The sequence below is a fragment of the Cervus elaphus genome, chromosome 25 (genome assembly GCF_910594005.1).
Source record: "Cervus elaphus chromosome 25, mCerEla1.1, whole genome shotgun sequence".
In the NCBI taxonomy this organism is placed as follows: Eukaryota; Metazoa; Chordata; class Mammalia; order Artiodactyla; family Cervidae; genus Cervus; species Cervus elaphus.
In genome coordinates this window covers 26489470-26512767 of record NC_057839.1, presented here as the reverse complement: position 1 = coordinate 26512767, position 23298 = coordinate 26489470, and the positions used below count along the sequence as shown (strand labels likewise).

General features: G+C 36.8%; 1 protein-coding gene across 3 annotated transcripts in view; it reads right to left on the bottom strand.

Annotated features, from left to right (window-relative positions):
- PLPP1 (phospholipid phosphatase 1) overlaps positions 1–23298 on the bottom strand; it is a 107860-nt gene that overhangs the window by 49589 nt on the left and 34973 nt on the right. For 2 of the 3 annotated variants that reach the window (XM_043887290.1, XM_043887289.1), the window contains one exon: positions 21576–21730. The exons of the other annotated variant lie outside the window; for it this stretch is intronic. In XM_043887290.1, coding sequence (XP_043743225.1) covers positions 21576–21730 — 155 coding nt within the window. The remainder of the gene's footprint in view (positions 1–21575; positions 21731–23298) is intronic. 3 annotated transcript variants of the gene reach the window in all.

The window sequence follows — 23298 nt, the reverse complement described above, 5'->3', positions numbered from 1 at the left end:
GACAGAATTGTGGAAATCAGTGAAGCTGAACAGAAAAAAAAAGAGGACAGTTTAAGAGACCTTTGGCAACACATCCAGGTCCAGGAAGCACAGAGTCTCAAACAGGATCAACCTAAAAAGAATCACAACAAGAACATTATAATTAAAATGGTAAAAATTAAAAATAAAGAGAGAAAATTGAAAGCACCACAGTAAAAGCAACAAGTTACATACAAGGGAACCCCCACCTCCCATAAAGCTGTTGGCTAATGTCTCTGCAGAAACTCTGCAGGCCAGAAGAGAGCAACATGATGTATTTAAAGTGATGAAAAGTAAAAACCTAAAACAAAGGATACTCTACCCGGCAAGGCTTTCACTCATATTTGAAAGAGAGCTCAAAAGTTTTACAGACAACCAAAAGCTAAAAGAGTTCAACATGAAAAGAACTCAACTCAACATCAGTTTCTATAGGAAACCAGCTTTACAAGAAATATTAAAGGGACTTCTATAAGTGGAAAAGAAAAGGCAACAATCAGAAATATGAAAACTATGAAAGGAAAAGGGGCTTCCCGATGGCTCAGTAGTAAAGAATCCTCCTGCAATGCAGGAGATGGAGGAGACGAGGGTTCAATCCTTGGGTCAGGAAGGTACCATAGAACAGGAAATGGCAACCTGCTCCAGTATTCTCATCTGGAAAATTCCATGGACAAAGGAGCAAAGAGTTGGATACAACTGAGTGACTGAGCACACATGCACGCATAAAAGGAAAATTCTCATTGGTAAAGGCAAATATACAGTAAAGGTGGTAAATCAACCATATTTATAAAGCTAGTAGGGAGGTTAAAAGACAAAAGTAGTGAGGTCATCTATATCCAAGATAAGTAAAGGGATACACAAAACCAAAGAATATAAAATATGACATCACAAACGGTAAGGGAGTGGATAATAAAAATGAAGGGTGGTTAAAATGCATTCAAACTTAACAGATCAGCAACTTAATCCTGGTAACCACAAACCAAAAATACATAATAAATACATAAAAGAGAGAAAAGATCCAAATATAATACTACAGGTAGTCATCAAATCATGAGGAAAGAGAACAAAAGAAGAAAGAAACAAAAAAGGACCACAAAAACAACACCCAAACAATTAACAAAATGTCAATAAGTACATGTGCTGCGTGTCAGTCGCTTCAGTCATGTCTGACTGACTCTCTGTGACCCCAGGGACTGTAACCTGCCAGAATCCTCTCTCAGTGGGGTTCTCCAAGCAAGAATACTGGAGTGGGTTGCCATTTCCTCCTCCAGGGGATCATCCTGACCCTGGGATCAAAGCCACCTCACTTACCTCTCCTGCATTGGCAGGCAGGTTTTTTACCACTAACACTACCTGGGAAGTTCAATAAGTACACACATATCAATAATTACCTTAGATATAACTGCTTCAATCAATAGACAAACTATTGAATACATACAAAAACAAGACCTATATATACGCTGCCTACTCTTCAGATCTAAAGACACATAGATTAAAAATGAAGACAGGCTCTTCAATTCATGGTGTTGGGAAAACTGGATAGCTAAACCAAAAAGAATCAGTTCAGTTCAGTCACTCAGTCATGTCCAATTCTTTGCATCCATGAACCGCAGCACGCCAGGCCTTCCTGTCCATCAACAACTCCACAGAATGTGGTCCACTGGAAAAGGGAATGGCAAACCACTTCAGTATTCCTGCCTTGAGAACCCCAAGAACAGTATGAAAAGGCAAAAAGATATGACACTGAAAGATGAACTCCCCAAGTCAGTAGGTGCCCAATATGCTACCGGAGATCAATGGAAAAATAACTCCAGAAAGAATGAAGAGACAGAGCCAAAGCAAAAAGAACACCCAGTTATGGATGTGACTGGTGATGGAAGCCAGGTCTGATGCTGTGAAGAGCAATATTGCATAGGAACCTGGAATGTTAGGTCCATGAATCAAGGCAAATTGGAAGTGGTCAAACAGGCAATGGCAAGAGTGAACGTCGACATTCTAGTAATCAGTGAACTAAGATGGACTGGAATGAGTGAATTTAACTCAGATGACCATTATATCTACTACTGTGGCAGGAATCCCTTAGAAGAAATGGAGTAGCCATAACAGTCAACAAGAGTTCGAAGTGCAGTACTAGGATGCAATCTCAAAAACGACAGAATGATTTCTGTTCATTTCCAGGGAAACCATTCAATATCACGGTAATCCAAGCCTATGTCCCAACCAGTAACACTGAAGAAGCTGAAGTTGAATGGTTCTATGAAGACCTACAAGACCTTTTAGAACTAACACCCCAAAAAGATGTCCTTTTCATTATAAGGGACTGGAATGCAAAAGTAGGAAGTCAAGAAATACCTGGAATAACAGGCAAATTTAGCCTTGGAGTACAAAATGAAGCAGGGCAAAGGCTAAGAGAGTTTTGCAAAGAGAACACACTGGTCATAGCGAACACCCCCTTCCAACAACACAAGAGAAGACTCTACACATGGACATCAGCAGATGGTCAACACCAAAATCAGACTGATTATATTCTTTGCAGCCAAAGATGGAGAAGCTCTATACAGTCAGCAAAAACAAGACCGGGAGCTGACTGTGGCTCAGATCATGAACTCCTTATTGCCAAATTCAGACTTAAATTGAACAAAATGGGGAAAACCACTAGACCATTCAGGTATGATCTAAATCAAATCCCTTATGATTATACAGTGGAAGTGAGAAATAGATTTAAGGGACTAGATCTGATAGAGTGCCTGATGAACTATGGATGGAGGTTTTTGACACTGTACAGGAGACAGGGATCAAGACCATCCCCAAGAAAAAGAAATGCAAAAAAGCAAAATGGCTGTCTGAGGAGGCCTTACAAATAGCTGTGAAAAGAAGAGAAGCAAAAAGCAAAGGAGAAAAGGAAAGATCTACCCATCTGAATGCAGAGTTCCAAAGAATAGCAAGGAGAGATAAGAAAGCCTTCCTCAGTGATCATTGCAAAGAAATAGAGGAAAACAATAGAATAGGAAAGACTAGAGATCTCTTCAAGAAAATGAGAGATACCAAGGGAACATTTCATGCAAAGATGGGCTCAAAAAAGGACAGAAATGGCATGGACCTAACAGAAGCAGAAGATATTAAGAAGAGGTGGCAAGAATACACAGAAGAATTATACAAAAAAGATCTTCAAGGACCCAGATAATCACGATGGTGTGATCAGTCACCTAGAGCCAGACATCCTGGAATGTGAAGTCAAGTGGGCCTTAGGAAGCATCACTATGAACAAAGCTAGTGGAGGTGATGGAATTCCAATGGAGCTATTTCAAATCATAAAAGATGATGCTGTGAAAGTGCTGCACTCAATATGCCAGCAAATTTGGAAAACTCAGCAGTGGCCACAGGACTGGAAAAGGTCAGTTTTCATTCCAATCCCAAAGAAAGGCAATGCCAAAGAATGCTCAAACTACCGCACAATTGCGCTCATCTTACACGCTAGTAAAGTAATGCTCAAAATTCTCCAAGTTAGGCTGCAGCAATACGTGAACTGTGAACTTCCAGATGTTCAAGCTGGTTTTATAATAGGCAAAGGAACCAGAGGTCAAATTGCCAACATTCGCTGGATCACCAAAAAAGCAAGAGAGTTCCAGAAAAACATCTATTTCTGCTTTATTGACTATGCCAAAGCCTTTGACTGTGTGGATCACAATAAACTGTGGAAAAAATAATCAAACTCACACCAAAAGAATGCTTTCTCACACCATGCACAAAATAATAAAAATGGATTAGAGACTTAAGTGTCAGACCTGAAACCCTAACACTTCTAGAAGAAAACATAGGCTGTAAGCTCTTTGACATCTGTCTTAGCAATATTTTTTTGGATATGTCTCCTCAGGCAAGGGAGACAAAAGCAAAAATAAATAGGACTACATACAACTGAAAAGTTTTACATAACAAAGGAAACTATCAACAAAACAAAAAGTCCACCTACCGAACGGGACAAGGTATTTGCAAATGGTATATCTGGTAAGGGGTTAATATATAAAGTATACAGTTCAATATTTTTTTTTTTAAAATCTGATTTTAAAATGCCAGAGGATCTGAACAGACATTTTTCCAAAGAAGACATACGGATGGCCAAGAAACACATGAAAAGATGCTCACCATCACTAATCATCTGAGAAATGCAAATCAAAACCACAATGAGGACATTCTTGGTGGTACAGTGGATAAGAATCTGCCTGCAATGCAGAGGACACGGGTTCAATCCCTGGTCTGGGATAATTCCACATGCCTCGGAGCAACTGAGCCCATGTGCCACAACTACTGAAGCCAGCACACCTAGAGCATGTGTTCCTCAACAAGAGAAGTCACCACAATGAATGGCCACAAAGAAGAATAGCCCCCACTCGCCTCAACTAGAAAAAGCCAATGCAAAAGCAATGAAGACACGGTGAAACCAAAAATAAAATACATAAATAAAATTTTTTAAAAAGAAAGCTCACAAGGTTCCCAAAGCTATATTTGTAGTAAATGCAACATTAAAAAAAAATTAAACTAGAGCTGACATTGCTAACTGTCCCTTATACTACTTATCATATCTGAATTCAGATTATACTCAGATTTACCAAATAGTCTACATGCAGAGGACCCTTCCTCTGCATGAAATTCCCAACTCTTTAATACAAATACCACAGTTTGCAGCATAAACCTTTTGCACTTAGCAGTACACACTGTGAAGATTAATACTCAGATCTATAATTTTAATTGCTGCCAGCTGTAAGTAATAATTAAATGCTCATCCTTCAACCAATAACCATACTCTTGGCTCAATAAGCAAGTTTATTTCATATTTACAAAGAACCACCACTTATAGAATTCATTTAACTTATACATAATAATGGAAACTTGCAATGTCTACAATGCATATTTCTGAATTGGCTGAAGGTCCAATTAGCATTTCTTTTAGAGAAGAAATGACATGCAGTAAAGAAATTAAATAGAGGGAGGTGGGAGGCGAGATCGGGATGGGGAATACGTGTAAATCTATGGTTGATTCATATCAATGTATGACAAAAAATAAATAAATAAATAAAAATTAAAAAATAAAAAAAAATAAAAATAAAGAAAAATGTGTATTAACAGACCCAACTATATTGAAGTATGTTCTTAATCATATCCATTAACATTGTTTTTCCCTTGGACCACAAAAGAAATTATTCTTAGATTTAGAAAAAAAACTGGGAAACAAAATTACAAACAAGTATAGTTAGTCCATTTTTAAAAACAGGAATATTCAAGTGGGCAAATATTAAGTGAATCTCTCGTGCAAGGAATTCTGTGAGAGGAGACAAGGAATACAAAATTAAATAAGGCACAGTACATAATTTCAGCAGAGACTAAACAGATGCAAAGAGCTATGAAGTTTCAAAAGAGAATAAGAACTGGTGAGGCTCTAAGTGGTGATATTCAAAAAGATGCTGGTTATCACACTCAGAATCTCAATAGAAGGTGTCTGGTATAGAGACAGAGATTTGGGGATATAAAGTATCCCTGAAGTCAAAGAAGTAAGAGAAACTGTGCAAGATGGACATGAAATAAAAAGAAGTGAAAGTGAGGCATGAGGCAACAGCAACATTAAAGGGATGAGCAGAGCAAGAGGATCCACTGAGGCAGCAGACTTGGGCTGGGAGGGAAAGTCAGGAGAAGGCAGTGTCATTGAGGCAAGTGCAGAGACAGCATTTCAGGAGGTGGTGACTGGTCCACAGTGTCCAATGGGTTTTCTACTGCCAAACTTAGTAAAAGTGGTTTCAATAAGGAAGAAGGGGTGGAAACCAGATCACAGAGGTTTTAACAAGGAATAATTTTTAAAAAAAGCATGAATCTACCACAAATGCACACTATCCTTCTGAGAGTTTAAGTGAAGAGACTGTATTAGAGAAGGCCTCAGAAATATTTTAAATTAATACTAATATTTGCAATCTCTCATATAAACCCATGAGATGTATTACAAAGTCACTTGTTTTTAGTCACTGTGTCCGACTTTTGTGATTCCATGGACCATACTCCACTAGGCTTCTCTGGCTTTGGGATTTCCTAGGCAAGAATGCTGCAGTGGGTTGTTACTTCCTTCTCCAGGGGATCTTCCTGACACAGAGCTCAAGGCTGCGTCTCCTGCACTGGCAGGCGGATTCTTTACCACCAAGCCACCAGTGAAGCCCAGATATGCCAAAACTTAAGATTAAAAAAAGCTTGTTAGGTTTTGCATAGTTTCATTTTCACTAAATAAATAAACGTGAATGCAGACCACCCTCTCCCCCACCAAAAAGGATGGAGAGGAAGACTAAATCACCAGTTGTTCACTGACCCACTTAGGGCTGAAAATGATGAGCTAGTCCAGAGTCCTGCTCTGGAAAATTTGGAACTGGAACAAAGACTGACTCAGAGCTGGCAAACAGCACTGGTCCATGCACAAGAAACACTGGCTGCAGAAGAGATTGAGACAAAGCAGGTCTCCAAAGAAAACTGAAGTGCCTAGTCTGACTGGAGACAGAAAAGGTGAAAGTAGCTTTGGTTCCCCACTACCAAAGGGCTACACTGATCTTGCTGTTTGGGGGTTGTTAAAGCACCTTGTATGCTTTCAACAAAAGTCAATTTTTATTAAGCTGGCCATAAAAGGATCTGCTCCTTGCAACCAACAGAGCCTAACTAAAACAATTATAACCATTCCCCATACTTTGAGAGCATGTAGGTTATTGTTTGATTGCCCTATATAAAGCTATAATGAACATTTCTAAAAACCAATCCTTTTTTGCATTTCTAATTATTTCCTTAGAATATATTTTCATGTGAGATTATAGGTCAGAGGATATAAACATTAAGGTCCTTGATAAGCTATTCAGAAAAGTTATTTTAACCACCAATTTATTCTACCAGCCACAGTATACAAATGTGTAGATCAATGCAAAAATTTAAAGATATCGGATGCTATCTTTGACATTTACTGTAGATTTCAGGGCAAAAATGGAGGGTTTCATTTACTCTTTTACCTCCTCAAATCAAATACCCTTTTCCTTTCAGCTGAAAGATTACAGTTCTAAAACAATCCCTTTTCATTTGTCAAATGACTGCATCTGTCATATAATGTTTCTCTAATACTTTAGTTTATAAAATTCATTTTCATTTCCTTTTTAAAAACAATTGAGGTACAATTTATATACCAAAAAATTCATCCACTCTAAATACATAATTCAATGATGTTGGTAAATGTACAGAGTTGTGCAACCATCAGCACAACTCAGTTTTAGAACATTTCCATTACCCAAAAAATTTCCATGAGCCCATCTGCATTCAACCCTTGTTCCCACCACCAACCCCAGGCAACCACTCATCTGTTTTCTGTACCTACACAGATTTGTCTTTTCTGAACATTTCATAAAAATGGAATCATACAATATGTGGTATTTTGCTAGTGGTTTATATCATTTGTTGTCGTTACTGTTCAGTCACTAAGTCATGTCCGACTCTTTGCAACCCCACGGACTGCAGTATGCCAAATTTCCCTGTCCTTCACTACCGCCCAAAGTGTGCTCAAACTCATGTCTATTCAGTTGGTGATGCCCTCCGACCATCTCATCCTCTGTCGCCCCTTTCTCATCCTGCCCTTGATCTTTACTTTTGAGGTTCATCCATGTTGTAACATGCATTTTGTTTCTTTTTATTGCCAAACAGTATAGTATTATATGTATACATTATATTTGGTTTATCCAGTCACCAGTTAATGGATATTTGGGTTGTTTTCAGTTTTTGTCTATTATGACTAGTATCTCCAAAAACATTCATGTACACATCTTTGTGTGGACATTATTTTCATTTCAAATGAGTAGACTCCCAGGAGTGGAATGCCTGGGTCATGTGGTAAGTTTGTGTCTAACTTTTTAAGAAATTGCCAAACTGCCATACCACTTTACATTCCTACATTCTGCTTTTTAATATGCCTACGTGGCTAATCATATTAGCCCATTTAAGATTAGATTCTATTCACAGTAAACTCACACTCACCCACAAAGAAATATAGCCTTCCACCTTCTATAAGTGAATATTTGTAATGGTTCAAAAGAGAGGTGGTGATATGTAACTCATTGTTTCCTCAAACTAAATACCACAAGAACACTTCTCCATCCTTTTACCAGAGACAGGAAAAGACAACATAAGATCATGGTCACACAACATCTTCAACTTCCTCTTGCACAAATAATCAGGATCTTGAAACCACAATACAAATGCTAACAACTATGTTAGAAAGATTGGGGACAGAGTGTCCAGCAAAACTGAGAAACTGTGTATGGTTAAAAACTTTTTTACATGTGAAGGGAACTCTTCCATTGAAAACTACACAAATGCCTCCAGAAATACTGTTTCATCCATGGCATAGCATAGATTGGCATTTTGTTCCTTTTTATTGCTAGACTAGTATTCCATTATGTATATATAAAACCTACCAGTTGCCCAGGAGAAAGTGGCATGCAGCTTCACAGTCATTAACAGCAAATATTTGAGGGCTCCACTGCCTCAGAGCTATCAGCAGTGGGCAACAGCCTGAGAAATCCTGACACAAAGATGTTAGGCACCTCCAGATTTGCTGCAAAGTCTGGTACCACACCTCAGCAGCCTGGGAAGATGGAAACACCCTACTGGGAGGCCAAAAGACCTCAAACAGACCACAATGGACGATGGCCATTTGTGAACTATATGACAGATTATATTCTTTTCCTAATGCATGAACAAGAAGGGAAGGATGTAGATAGAGACCCAAAAGCCAAAAGAATCCAAAGGTACAAGTCAAACAGTAGGATAATGTGTCTATGATTATCTTTGCCATCTGACTGTTCCCCTAGGCTAAGTAGGTATGTGAGGGGTGTGTATGTATTTAGTCTACCTTCTCTATTAGGTCATTTGTTTATTTACCAATGGGGAAAATTCCAAGTAGGAAAAAGGTCAATTTTGAAAACGCAAGTAGGAAAAAGATACTAGAGGCTATATAAAAAACAATCGTATTTAATAAGACAGTAAAAAGAATATGCCAATTACTTATTTTTTTCTTCTGCTTATATTTAAAAGAATGAAACTGTGTTGACTATTCAAGAAAACCTGTGAAGTTACTCTGCCCCATCCATGCATGAACTGAAGTGCACTAGTAGGGTATGCGATAAAATGCAGTTCAAAAAACAGAAGGAATGGACCAGAAACAAAAATAATTACTGAACTATACACCAAACAAACAAGACCATAAAGGCAGAATTGAGATAAGTGCTAAAAAAAAGAAAATTTGGACTACTGCATTCTTTTGTCAAACAGAACGAACGCATTTCTTTTGTTGTAAACAGTTAACAGCATTACTGTATATACAACATACACTCAAATCACATGTAGTGCTTTTATGAGTGTATTTCATTAATATTAATCTTTACTAGAGGCAGGGTTTTTAAAACAGAAAAATAATTATTTTCAACCTGTTTAACAAATAATAACTAAAATAAACTGAAGCCAGAACATTTTTTCTATTTGTAAATTCTATCACCATATCTTGGGTTTCCCAGGTGGCACTAGTGGCAAAGAATCTGCGTGGCAATGCAGGAGACCTAGGTTCGATTCCTGGGTGGGAAAGAGCCCCTGGAGGAGGTCATGACAACCTACTCCAGTATTCTTGCATGGAGACTCCTATGGACAGAGGTGCCTGGTGGGCTACAGTACACAGGGTCACAAAGAGTCAAACATGACTGAAGCGACTTAGCACACAAGCACACATCACCATATCTGAAAGGAAAAACTCTGAAACAGTTTAATATTAATTACATTTGACCACAATTCAATATATAGACCAAAAGGTTAAGGAACTCAATCTATAATCAAAGTCTTAAGAACGGAGGGAAAAAAAAATATAGGAAACAAGATGTAAAAATAACTGTTATTTTTGTCAACATTAAGGGACATTATAATTCAACTAGAGAAAATAAGATCTCAAAGAGATTTCTCTAATAAAGAAGCAATCACTCAATTCAATTATTTAACAATTAACTGAGTTCCTACTACTCTGTTCAAGATACAGACTTGAGCTGGGGAGGGACTTATAGGTAATGGTACGGGTCTTACCGTGGTCAAATCTGGATTTATTTTGAAAGTAGCATCAGCTGTATTTGCTGATGGATGGGTTGAATATGAGTACAAGAAATGATGAAGATATTCCATTATGGAGACTAAAAGTTTAAAGCTGGGTTAACTGAGATGAGGAGGACTAGAGATTTAAGAGGGGGAGCAAAGAATAAAGCCAAGAATTCATAGTTGTATATGTCAAGTTTGAGGCGCCTATTAGTAGAGATGTCAGGGAGGCAGCTGGATGTAAGGTCCATTGAGGGGGGAAGGTCCAGACTGAAGCCATAAATTTAACACAGAGGTGCTATGAGCACCATGAAACTGAATGAGATGACCAAGGAAAGAGTACAGAGGAGAAAAGAGGACCCAAGGACTGATACCCACATCACTCCAAAATTACAAGGTCAGGAAGAGAAGGAACTTACAAAGCAAAATGAGAAAAAGCAGTCATTAAAGCAGAATTAAAACCAGGAGAGGATAGAAACTCCCAAGTAATCTATCCCCAAAATGCATCAAACTAATAAGTGTATACAGGAAGATCACAGGATATAAGGTCAACACACACTTGTTAGAATAGTGAAAATTAAAAAAAAAAAACACTGACAATAGTAGTATTGGTGAAGATGCAGAACACTATACACTGCTGGTGAGAATGCAAAATGGTACACCACTCTGGAAAACATTTTGGCAGTTTCTTATAAATTTAAACATACATTTACCCAAAAACCTAGAAATCCCATTCCTGAATATCTACCCTGGAAAAACGAAAACTTGTGTTCACCCAAAAGCCTGTAGGCACATATTCATAGAGTTTTACCTGTAATAGTTAAAAACTGGAAATAACTAAGAGATGTTCCTTAACAGACAAGTAGACAAATAAACTGTGATACATCCATATATCAGAATACTACTCAACAGTTAAGAAAAATCCAACATACCACTGATGAACTCAACAACTTGGACATATCTCAAGGGTATAACTCCGAGGGGGAAAAAAGCCAACTTAGAAAGGATAAATACTGAATGAATCCATTTATATAACATACTTGATAAAATTAGAGTGACGGAGAATAGGTGAGTGGTTGCCAAGGGTTAGGGACTGGGGGAAGATGTGACTAGAGAGAGACAGCAGCAGGGAGTGTTTATGAGGTGATGAACAATTCTAAACCCTGACTGTGGCAATTGTTACACAAATCTATACAAGTGATAGATTTCATAGAACTATACACATACACAAAAAGAATGCATGTAAAAACTGGTGATATCTGAATATGGCCTGTATTTTGGTTATAGTAATGATAATTTAACCATAGTTATATAAGATGTTATCCTTGGGGGGAGCTGGGTGAAGGTTACATGGGAATTCTCTGAGCTATTTTTTCAACTTCTATATGAGTTTACAATTTTTTTTCAAAATAAAACATTTCTAAATGTTTTGTAAATGGTGCTTATAGATCAAATAAGATTGAAGACCATTGGATTTATCCACTTGAAAATTGCTGGTGACTGACAGCAACTATTTGCATAAAGGTGGTGATAATAGAGTAGAATGTTTAAAATTCAAATTATGGAGTTTAATTAATTAGACATGGATATGATTTGAGAGGTAAATACCTGAGGCAAACAAAGGATAAGATCTTAGAGGTAGAAAAGTTATGGGAACTGAAAATTTCTTATTAAATTGGAGGGGGAAGATCAGTTTATTCTTGAAAAATTCCCAAGGAAGCTACTGACTATATCAAGTACAATTTAAACAACCACACGTTTTCTAGAGTTTTAAGGTCCACAAAAAAGCATATTAAAGCCCAAAATGAGTAGTAAAGATAGACAATGAGAAAAAGTCAGGGAAAGAAAGACAAGTAAAGCACTTCACTCCTGAACAAATGAGAGATAATTTGCAGTGTCTTTCTCCAAAATACAATACCAAGGTAGCTACTATCCTGGGAGTTAAATCAATGAACTCTATTCTTAGAACAAGGACAGACTTTGAGATAGGTTAGGAGTTTGCATCATTGAAACAAACTCTCTTTTCAAGGCTTTCTGATAAACCAAAAAGCACCCTTTTTAGAGTTAGAGAAATATATATGAACAGATTAAGTGACTTGCATAAGGTTACAATGAATTTCAGGAGTGCAGCTAAGAAACAAGTTTCAAATTCAAATTTTCACTCAAAGAGTGTAAATTATGATTCAGAAATTCTTCTAGTGGTAAAGTCAACCTAGGCAGATAACTACATGCTTTGGTGGCTGCTACCACACTAACCCAAGTTTCCTACCACTCTTCTCTAATCTTCACCACCTAGACTCATTCATCAGTTCAGTTGCTCAGTCATGTCCGACTCTTTGCGACCCCAAGGACTGCAGCACGCCAGGCCTCCCTGTCTATCATCAACTCCCAGAGCCTACTCAAACTCATGTCCATGGATTCAGTGATGCCATCTAACTGTCTCATCCTCTATCGTCCCCTTCTCCTCCTGCCTTCAGTCTTTCCCAGCATCAGGGTCTTTTCAAATGAGTCAGCTCTTCACATCAGGTGGCCAAAGTATTGGAGTTTCAGCTTCAGCATCAGTCCTTCCAATGAATATTCAGGACTGATTTCCTTTAGTATGGACTGGTTGGATCTCCTTGCAGTTCAAGGGACTCTCAAGAGTCTTCTCCAACACCACAGTTCAAAAGCATCAATTTTCTTTGGCTCTCAGTTTTCTTTATAGTCCAACTCTCACATCCATACATGACTAGTGGAAAAACCATACCTTTGACTAGATGGACCTTTGTTGGCAAAGTAATGTCTCTGCTTTTTAATATGCTGCCTAGGTTGGTCAAAGCTTTTCTTCCAAGGAACAAGCATCTTTTAATTTCATGGCTGCAGTCACCATTTCCAGTAATTTTGGAGCCCAAGAAAATAAAGTCTCCCACTGTTTCCATTGTTTCCCCATCTATTTGGCATGAAGTGATGGGACCAGATGCCATGATCTTAGTTTTCTGAATGCTGAGTTTTAAGCCAACTTTTTCACTCTCCTCTTTCACTTTCATCAAGAGGCTCTTTAGTTCTTCACTTTCTGCCATAAGGGTGGTGGTATCTGCATATCTAAGGTTACTAATATTTCTCCCGGCAATCCTGATTCCAGCTTGTGCTTCATCCAGCCTGGCATTTCGCATGATGTACTCTGCATATAAGTTAAATAAGCAGGGTGACAAAATACAGCCTTGACATATTCCCTTCCCAATTTGGAACCAGTCTGTTGGTCCATGTCCAGTTCTAATTGTTGCTTCTTGACCTGCATACAGATTTCTCAGAAGGCAGGTCAGGTGATCTGGTATTCCCATCTCTTTCGGAATTTTCCACAGTATGTTGTGATCCACACAGTCAAAGGTTTTGGCATAGTCAATAAAGCAGAAGTAGATGTTTTTCTGGAACTCTCTTGCTTTTTCGATGATCCAGTGGATATTGGCAATTTGATTTCTGGTTTCTCTGCCTTTTCAAAATCCAGCTTGAACATCTGGAAGTTCACAGTTCACATACTGTTGAAGCCTGGCTTGGAGAATTTTTAACATTATTTTACTAGCGTGTGAGATGAGTGCAATTGTGAGGTAGTATGAACATTCTTTGGCATTGCCTTTCTTTGGGGTTGGGATGAAAACTGACCTTTTCCAGTCCTGTGGCCACTGCTGAGTTTTCCAAATTTGCTGGCATATTGAGTGTGGCACTTTCACAGCATCATCTTCTAGGATTTGAAATAGCTCAACTGGAATTCCATTACCCCCACTAGCTTTGTTTGTAGTGATGCTGCCTAAGGCCCACTTGACTTCACATTCCAGGATGTCTGGCTCTGGGTAAGGGATCACGCCATTGTGGTTATCTGGGTCATGAATATCTTTTTAAATATAGTTCTGTGTATTCTTGCTGCTACTTCTTAGTATCTTCTGCTTCTGTTAGGTCCATACCATTTCTGTCCTTTATTATGCCCATCTTTGCATGAAATGTTCCCTTGGTATCTCTCATTTTCTTGAAGAGATCTCTAGTCTTTCCCATTCTATTATCTTCCCCTATTTCTTTGCATTGATCACTGAGAAAGGCTTTCTTATCTCTCCTTGCTATTCTTTGGAACTCTGCATTCAAATGGGAATTTGACTCGTTCATAATTTACAAGAATAAAAGAAAACCAAAACAAAAGAATTTACTGTATTTACGTACTTTCATCAAAATAGACCCACACTACAATGAAGACAATGAGGGACTGTCAAAAAGAATGTAAATAGACTTGGTGGAGTTAAAATCCCAACTTGGCCTCTTAGTAACTATAAAAAAGAATTACCTAGCAACCTCAAAAAGTAGTTACAAGGAAAGAATCTATAACACAGTAGTACTTAAGACACAAAAGACACTCAATAAATGACAGAACAAACACAGTCTTCCATTACCATATATGCAAAAATTCTAAACCAATGAGTACTCAATTATAATCTTAGAGAATAAGCAAAATTTTATAGTAAACAAAACGGGTACCTTCATAGTTGTTCCTTCCATCTCCCTGTTCAATGATTTCTTTCTGGGTCCCACAAAACAGTTACTCTCCACATTGAAAACAGGAAATCTGCTGCTAAAATAATACCAGGGCATACTCCCCCAACTCACAGAGAAATTATTTTGACAGAAATTTCATTTTTTTCTCTCAAACGTTGCTAGCTTCTAACAGGATGCTTTTAGGTATATCAGAAGACTAACACTCAAGTATAAGAATGTATCTGATTGAAAACATGCTTATTTAACTAAATACATGATTGGTGCAACTGTGCTTCAAAAATACCACATATTTTATTGAGAAAATCAGTGAATCATTAGACCCCACACTTAATGTCCTGCCAGTGACCTCTGCTTATATTCCCCTAGATTTAATAAGATCCCAAACTAAATTGCCTTTCATACCCATCCAGCCCTCTAAGCCAAGACAGCCTTTGGAAAGTCTGATGAAAAAAGATTCCTCACTGCTGCACACTGGAAGCTCAGATGGTAAAGAATCTGTGCACAATGCAGGAGACCAGGGTTTAACCCCTGGGTCAGGAAGATCCCCTGGAGAAGGGAATGGCAACTCATCACTCCAGTATTCTTGCCTGGAGAATTCCATGGACAGAGGAGCCTGGAGGGCTACAGTCCATGGGGCTGCAAAGAGCTGGACACTACTGAGCGACTAACAACACTCCCTGCAGCTAGCCATCTACCCTGGTGCCAGAGAGGCAGCAACTAGGAACTGCCTTCTGAAAGTAGGTTACCTTAATCGGACACTGTGAACTGGTGCTGACCGTTTAGAGCCCAAAAACGATGTAAGAGCACAACAAATCTTTCTATGAGTAAACAGCATTTCGTTTCTTGTCATGTTAGAAACACAAGTTCATGATAAAACAGTAAATGGCCATTTTTAAAATGTTACCTCATTCTCACTCTAAATGTGGAAGCGTAAAGATAACTGACAAAAATGGTGGAGAGCTTTTTAAAATTCTTATTTAAAGGTGGAGCCCACAATAATTTGGCTACAATAGAATATTAAGTTATTTTATAGAAAGCTAGATAGGCAATATAAGCTCTTAGTAACTACAAGGGAACACCGAGATATTCTTTACAGGATAATAATTTTGTTCATACTCCACAATTATTGAATAAAGTAGTAAAAAAAAAATCACTGTACTGCACTGGACAAGTTTATTTTTTATGGCCTACATCACTAACCCTGCACTCCGATCACAAATGAGTTTAGTTTCACATAAACAGTTCTAAGTCTACACTTTTAACCATAAGTCCTGCTTCTCAATGAAAACTAAATTTTAGGATTTTCAAATATTTGTTTAAAGTAAACAGATAACAGGACTAAGAAATAAATAATTTTAAATCAGCTTTCATTAAAAGGCCCGCAATCCCTTATTTTAAAACCCAAAACCCTCAAAACCCTAGTTCTTTTACAACATAACCTGAACTTCTCCAATGGCAAAACTTAACCTGAACAAATGAATGCCCTAGCCTTTATTTACCCCACTTATATTGACTAGTCTTACTTCATTATTTAAAAATTAACATCTTTGATACAAGGTACTGTCCTAGACCCTGCTGAGGGCATTATATGTGAATCATATAACCTTTCAAAAATTCAAAAAATTCTGACTGTAAGAGTTCTGGATAATGGATGGTGAACCTGTATTTAGACAAAATCTTCACTGTTAAAAGATGCTTATGAATTCAACTTATTATTTTTCAGAGAGCCAAAAAAAGTTAATGGATTATATAGGTCTCTTACATAATAAAACTTGAAATAGTAATGGCCCTTTACAAAAAATGAACTAAATGATATCCCACACATATTTTTTTTAAGATTGTGACAAGATTTCAGTCGCCTGTTTGCTTTTTTCGTTATAAAAACTGAAAACTTACACTGAATTTATAAGTACTATCATGTTTTCTAAATTTAAGTCTTCACTAGATATTGTCAAATATTTCCATAAAATGAGTTAACAGATGAAACATATGAAGCAAAGCCCTGAAATTTTATTTTATATCTTATCAAGTAATCTTATTCCTAGCAACAACATATCAATTATTCACTATGAGGATAATTGCTTGTAGCAATCATTACTAATATTTAGACAAAGAGCACTGACATTTCACCATTGTGAGCAAATTTTTTTTCTTTTCAAAATTTTTAAGATTAATATACTTTATTTCTTAAAGTAATTTTAGGTTTATTTTAAAAACTGAGCCAAAAGTAAAAGATATACTCCCTCTCCACAACTACCACCCTTAGTGTCCTCTATTACAAACAATTTTTATTGGTATGGTATATTTGTTATAAATGATGAACCAATATTGATACATAAACTAAACTACACAGTTTACAATTAAAGGTTGTTCTTTGTATTGTATAGTCCTGTAGGTTATAACAAACACATAATGTAATGCATCCATCATTACAATGTATGGAATAGTTTCCCTTCCCTAAAAATCCTCTGTACTCCAACTGTTCATTCTTCCTCTATCCTCCCACCAACTCCTAGTAACCACTGATCTTATTATCTCCATAACCTTGCCTTTTCCAGAAAGTCAATGGTTGTTATCATAGACTAGGTAGCCTTTTCAGATTGGCTTCTTTCATTTAGCAATATGTATTTAAGGTTCGTCCATGTCTTTTTATGGCTGGATAGCTGATTTCTTTTTAGCACTGAGTAATATTCCATTGTATGGAGGTACCAGAGTTTATCCATTCACCTATTAAAGGACCTCTCAGTCGCTTTCAGGCTTTGGCAATTATGAATAAAGCCACTCTAGACATCACGTGCTGGCTTTTATACAGACGTAAGTTTTCAACTCATTTGGGTAAATATGCAGGAGCTTGACTGCTACAGTAAGACTATGTTTAGTTTTGTAAAAAAACTGTGAAATTGTCTTTCAACGTGGCTTTACATTCCCCTAGTATGATTGAGAACTGCTGCTCCACATCCTCACAGCATTTGGTATTGTCACCGTTTTGGATTTTAGCCATTATAATAAATGTGCAGAGGTAACTCACTGTTGTTTTAATTTACAACTCCTTAAAGAAATAGGATATGGGGCATCTTTTATATGCTTCTTGGCCATTTCTAAATCTTCTGCATTAAAGTGTCTACTCAGATCTTTTCCCCACATTTTGACTGGATTGTTTGCTTCTGTTGTGCTTTAAGAGTTCCATTATCAGATATGTGTTTTAAAAACATTTTCCCCCAGTGTGTAGCTTTATACAGAGCAGAATTTAATTTTAATTAAGTACAACTTATTTTTTTCTCATGGACCACACTTTTAGCATTGTCATCTAAAAACTCACCAACAAATCCAAGCTGCAAATTCGCTTTTAATTACAAAAAATTTTCAAGAAAATGTCATCAGTTCAACCAATTCATTAGGACGTAAAAAGGTAGAGTATTTAACATCCCCAGTCAGAGTTTTTAAAACAGTATTTATGAAAGAGGAAAATAAATGTATGAAATATTAACACAAACGCACTCACTTTTACCTAACGTATGACAGATGACATGCCCAAAATAAGTCATACTGAATACTCTACTTTCAAACTCACTGATCCACAACAGAAAAACAAAGACATTATCAGACTAGTATTTTCATGTACTCAGAGATGAAAGGTTTATTTTTTTTTTAAAGAAACATTTGGCCTATGCTATAAAAAGGAATTAATGAAAAAGATAAATCTGACCTTAATATGTTTTAACATAACTGTATGTTAATCTCATTGCATCCATCAAAAATATATTTGGTCATTTTGCCAGTTCAATATTTAACAAACTTAAAAATTATGTCAATTCTGCTTTAAAAAGTAGTAGTAGCAGAGGTGTAACTCTGACTCCAAGTTTAGGGTTTGGGTGAACTCTGGGAGTTGGTGATGGACAGGGAGGCCTGGCATGCTATGGTTCTTGGGGTTGCAAAGAGTTGGACACAACTGAGCAACTGAACTGAACTGAAGACGACTTAAGTCCTGGTGGGAGGCAAAATGAACATTCATTTCAATTATCTCCTTATCACATATAATTCACTAGAAAGAGATTTTAGGGCTTCTCAAAAATCAGAATTCCCATCCAGGAGTAATATTTAACCCATTCAAATCCTAAAGCTTTGTCAAGATACATGCAGTAGCAAAGTCAGAAGATAATGTCCACTAATTTAATAGAGCTATACTCAGTGAAGCAGTTCTTGGACCACTTAACTTTAGCAAAGGTATCCATAACATTCACAGAAACTATTTTTAAAAAGAAAACTTCATGAGCAGATATTTCCCCCTATGAATCCTTTTAAAAGCCACAGCATTTGGGAATGCAGTGGAATTTGGTAAGCTTGGCTAATGTGAAACTAACTGAGCTTTAGTTTTCATTATTGGCAGTATATACTCAATATTTATATAACTTCTCTTTCTTTTAGGTTCATCCAATGTATTAAACTTTATCAAAATATTTTTAAGTGTTCTGTAAAATAGATATACAACAAATACTTAATATGTCAAATCTACACATTATCTCTTCCAAAGGTAGTATAAAAAGTTGTTTTAAACAAAGAAAATGTCTGTGATTATAACAAATTACTTAGGAATGCATCTTATACTACTTCATTTTGTGACAATTACATGTAGAAAGAGTGCTGGAATACATGAACTGATTAAAGCAGAGCTTTTCAAAACAATGTAGGAAAAAATATAGCTCCACATCCGAATAAATAAATAAGGAAATAAAACTTTTTTCCAACCTAAGAAATTAAGCTCCTTAACACTGTATTTCTTTCATTCTAATAGACATTCCCCTATATTTTAAGATACCTTTAATCAGGATTGTATATTCAGTATATACTGTCCCACTCTTCCTGAAAAGCTATTTTAATGTGGCATCTGATGCTAAGAGATGACTTGAAGACACACTGTATTTCCAAAGACTTAATCTGAATTTTCATGGTAGTAATTATTCATAATTGACAATCTTATTCCATTTCCTATTTAATGGAATTAAATATTTCTATCTGTATTTATTAAACACCCATTACATACCAAGCAATGTGCCTGCCACTAAGGATACAAATGGAGCAAAACAGACCATTCCTACCCTAGCAAAGCTTATTGCCTTGTGCTGACTGGGAGTAACCTAGGAAGAGGCAGCACAGTACTTATGTCAACATGGAAACAAAGGAGTTGAACTCTTCAAGTGTGGGCAATAGGCCCTTTTGATACCAGCTTTTTGGACTAGTACAGGAAAGGTGGCACAAGAGACTTGCCATGCCATAAAACCCAACAAACACCACTGTCTTCCTACAGTACAGGGCACTTATGGTCACTTTTGCCATATACAGCACTTTAAAGAAGGAAACAAAGTGAAATCACTCAGTTGTGTCTGACTCCTTGCGACCCCATAGACTGGAGCCCACCAGGCTCCACCGTCCATGGAATTTTCCAGGCAAAAGTACTGGAGTGGGCTGCTGCTATTTCCTTCTCCAGGGGATTTTCCTGACCCAGGGATCAAACCTGGGTCTCCCACATTGCAGGCAGACATTTTACCGTCTAAGTCACCAGGGAAGCCCTTATATAATACTTTACTTATATATTATTTTTACAGTTTATTAAAAAAAACACATATTAACCCATCCATTCTTTCTTCTTCATAGCAATTTTTTATTACCATCTAAGTAGCTACTCAAAAAAGTAAAAATTGGGCCTAATCTACCTCCTTTGGGACAGTCACCTAAAGAAATATGATTTTTCAAACTATATGCCAAAAACAAACAGCTTGAAAAAAATTCACATATCCATAGTAAATGATCTCCTTCATCTTCCCAAATATTGCCAAATCTCAAATTTTACAGATATAGGATTATAAAATAATTTAACCCCCAAACTTATCCTGAATTGTCTTTTCCCTCAGACATTAATAAAGAAAGTAAAGTGATTTTTAAAAATTAATCTGAAAGCAATTAGCATACCAAAAATAGAAAAAATATTTCTTCGAAAATAGGGGGTGGGGGGTAGCCAGTCTGTCCTACTGTGGAAATACAAGGCTTCAGACTCTGCTAAGACAATAAAAAATTTTAAGTCAACTACCTGGGGAAGGCAAGTGACAAGAGACAGTGATCAAAAGAGAAGTATGGCATGATCTCTGCTGGACAGTTCAAGAAACTCAAGGAGGTAAACCTTTACTTTGCTTCTTCTCATCTAATTCCAGCTCACATAAAGAGACATAGGGTAAGGTGTAAAAATCAGAGCCAAGGACAAAGAAAGTAAGCACAATACCTCAAGTGCCAATCTTAAGCTAGTCTGTGAAATTTAACCTAGAAGGAAAGTTTCTAGTTGTCTAACGTAATGAAACCCAGTATTAACTTACAAACTGATGAACTTTCTAAAAGATAGTACAACTTTAAAAAGTGATATGGTTTTGATATATTCTGAGGACTTGCTTTTGCACATGTATTATTCTTTCTGATGAGCTGTTTTCTCAAATTTAACAAATAAATCTCTCTCCTTTTTTATGGGCTCAATTTCCATCTAATATGATAAAACAAACTTAATCTTAGTTTCAGTTCTGCCATAAAATAGCTTACTGGGCTTGAGCAAGTATCTGGGTTTAAGTTTCTTCACTTATATACTGAAAAGGGTTGATTCAAATGACTTAAATGAATTCTTCATTCTAAAATAATCATACTACAATTCCTCATGATGGCATCAAGTTGTTTGGGGTAATATCTCTCTTTAACCGGAGAAACACTGCCCTGGACTGAAGCAGTGGGTATATTCTTCAAGCACTCATTCACCATATCAACACCGGCGAAGACAATACTATGGATTTACCCCCACCCCAACTCAATCACTTCATACAGTCTCCAGCACAACAAACCCATCACTACCTACTTATTAATTTACTTACAGAGGAAATGGGTAAACCAAGTCCCACTGTGCTGAGGACAGTGGTTGTGATGGTACCGTCATGGTACGGATACTGGATGCTGTTGTCTTTACAGAAAAAGCCTCTCTGAAATGGATCTATTTGGCCCAAATTTAGAACAGCCATAGGCATGGAAGCTGTTAGGGAAGGGAAAAAAAGATACACGTGGTTAAATTCAATTCACTTCATTAGGAAGTAAAGTCTACTGAATGGGATGCAAATTTTAACTATTTTTTGCCGTTTCTGAAAAAGGATCACTATTCCATTATATCAAAGACTCAGGAAGGAGGCAACCATGCAGCATTAGCTTGTCCATATCAGCCTCACCTTTATCAAGTTTAAATTCTCTTATTTGCGTTGACCTCTGATTTTAGGGACAATCAATAAAAGAAACCCCCAGGGAAGAGAGAAAAGATACAAAATTTTGTTTCATATTAAAATTTAAATTAACAGGGTTAGAAAAAATAGAAACCGTAAGGACAGAAATAAGCCCTTTATTTTCCAAAAACAAATTAAAAATGGTTTTTATTAGCCCTGGCAGGACTCCAAAATCACTTTAACAAGTTATATAGGAATAATGTTCATTTGAAATTTTTCACCCCAATAAAATAAAAGACCAAAGAGAAGTTAAATAAAATCAGTAGCTTCTTAGTATGTTTAAATTTATCACACTTTTAGGCTTTGTTTTGTACAATTTAAACATTTAAACATCTATTTACTATATCCTTGATACTAAGCTATGCCATAATAGAGGCCACAATAGTGTAAAACAGGCACTCAGTTCAAGAACCTAAATTGTACACGTGGAAACAGAATGCATACTCAGGAAACAGTGTTGAAACTAATAACACTAAGACAGATTTTTGAGGGATGATGAAATTGTTTTATATCTTGGTTGTGATGGTAATTCCACAACTCTAAACATTTGTCAAAACTCATAGAACTGTACCCAAAAAAGTAAATTTTACTGTATGTAAATTTTAAAAGGAATACCATAAAAAAAAAAATAAGACTAATTTCTAAAATGGTATAAAAGGCCCTATAGGAATTCAGAGGTCAACGTGAACTGGAGCAGTCAGAAAAGACTATTGAAGAACACGCAACTAAGTTGAACTTAAAACAGCATGTAAATCACAGGCAACAGGAAGGGACTCAAGGAGAGCACTTAGTGGTAGAAGGGTGCAAGGGCAGCATGACATCACACCAACAAGAGCACAGAGAACCAGAAAGAAGTTTTCAAGGTACATAATACTTTATATTAAATGTGTACTGCGTGCTCACATATGCCAGGCACTAGGCTCTAAAGATTAACTTGATCCTTACTCAACCCTGTGAAGTAGATAATTTCACTTCCCCCTTTTTTCACATAAAATTATTATGAGGCTTTAAGAAATGGGGGAACTTGCTGGAACTACTAAGTATCAGAACCAAGATTACAGCACAGGCTGTCTGTTCCTAGAGTCAGTATATATATAGTGCCTCCCATGGAGGCCAGTGACTGGCTGAATTAACAGAATTCTGATAAGGAAGATGATTTGAGTGAAGGGGAACTATCCTTTGAAAAAGTTTGTTCAATATAAAATATATGCTGTGTTCATAATAAAGTCTCAATGCTAATGAAACAAAACCTTCATTTACGCAAATTACTCATAATTCTGCAACTGTGTGGTTTTTCACGGGAGGAAGACAGCTTGAGATTTGGGGG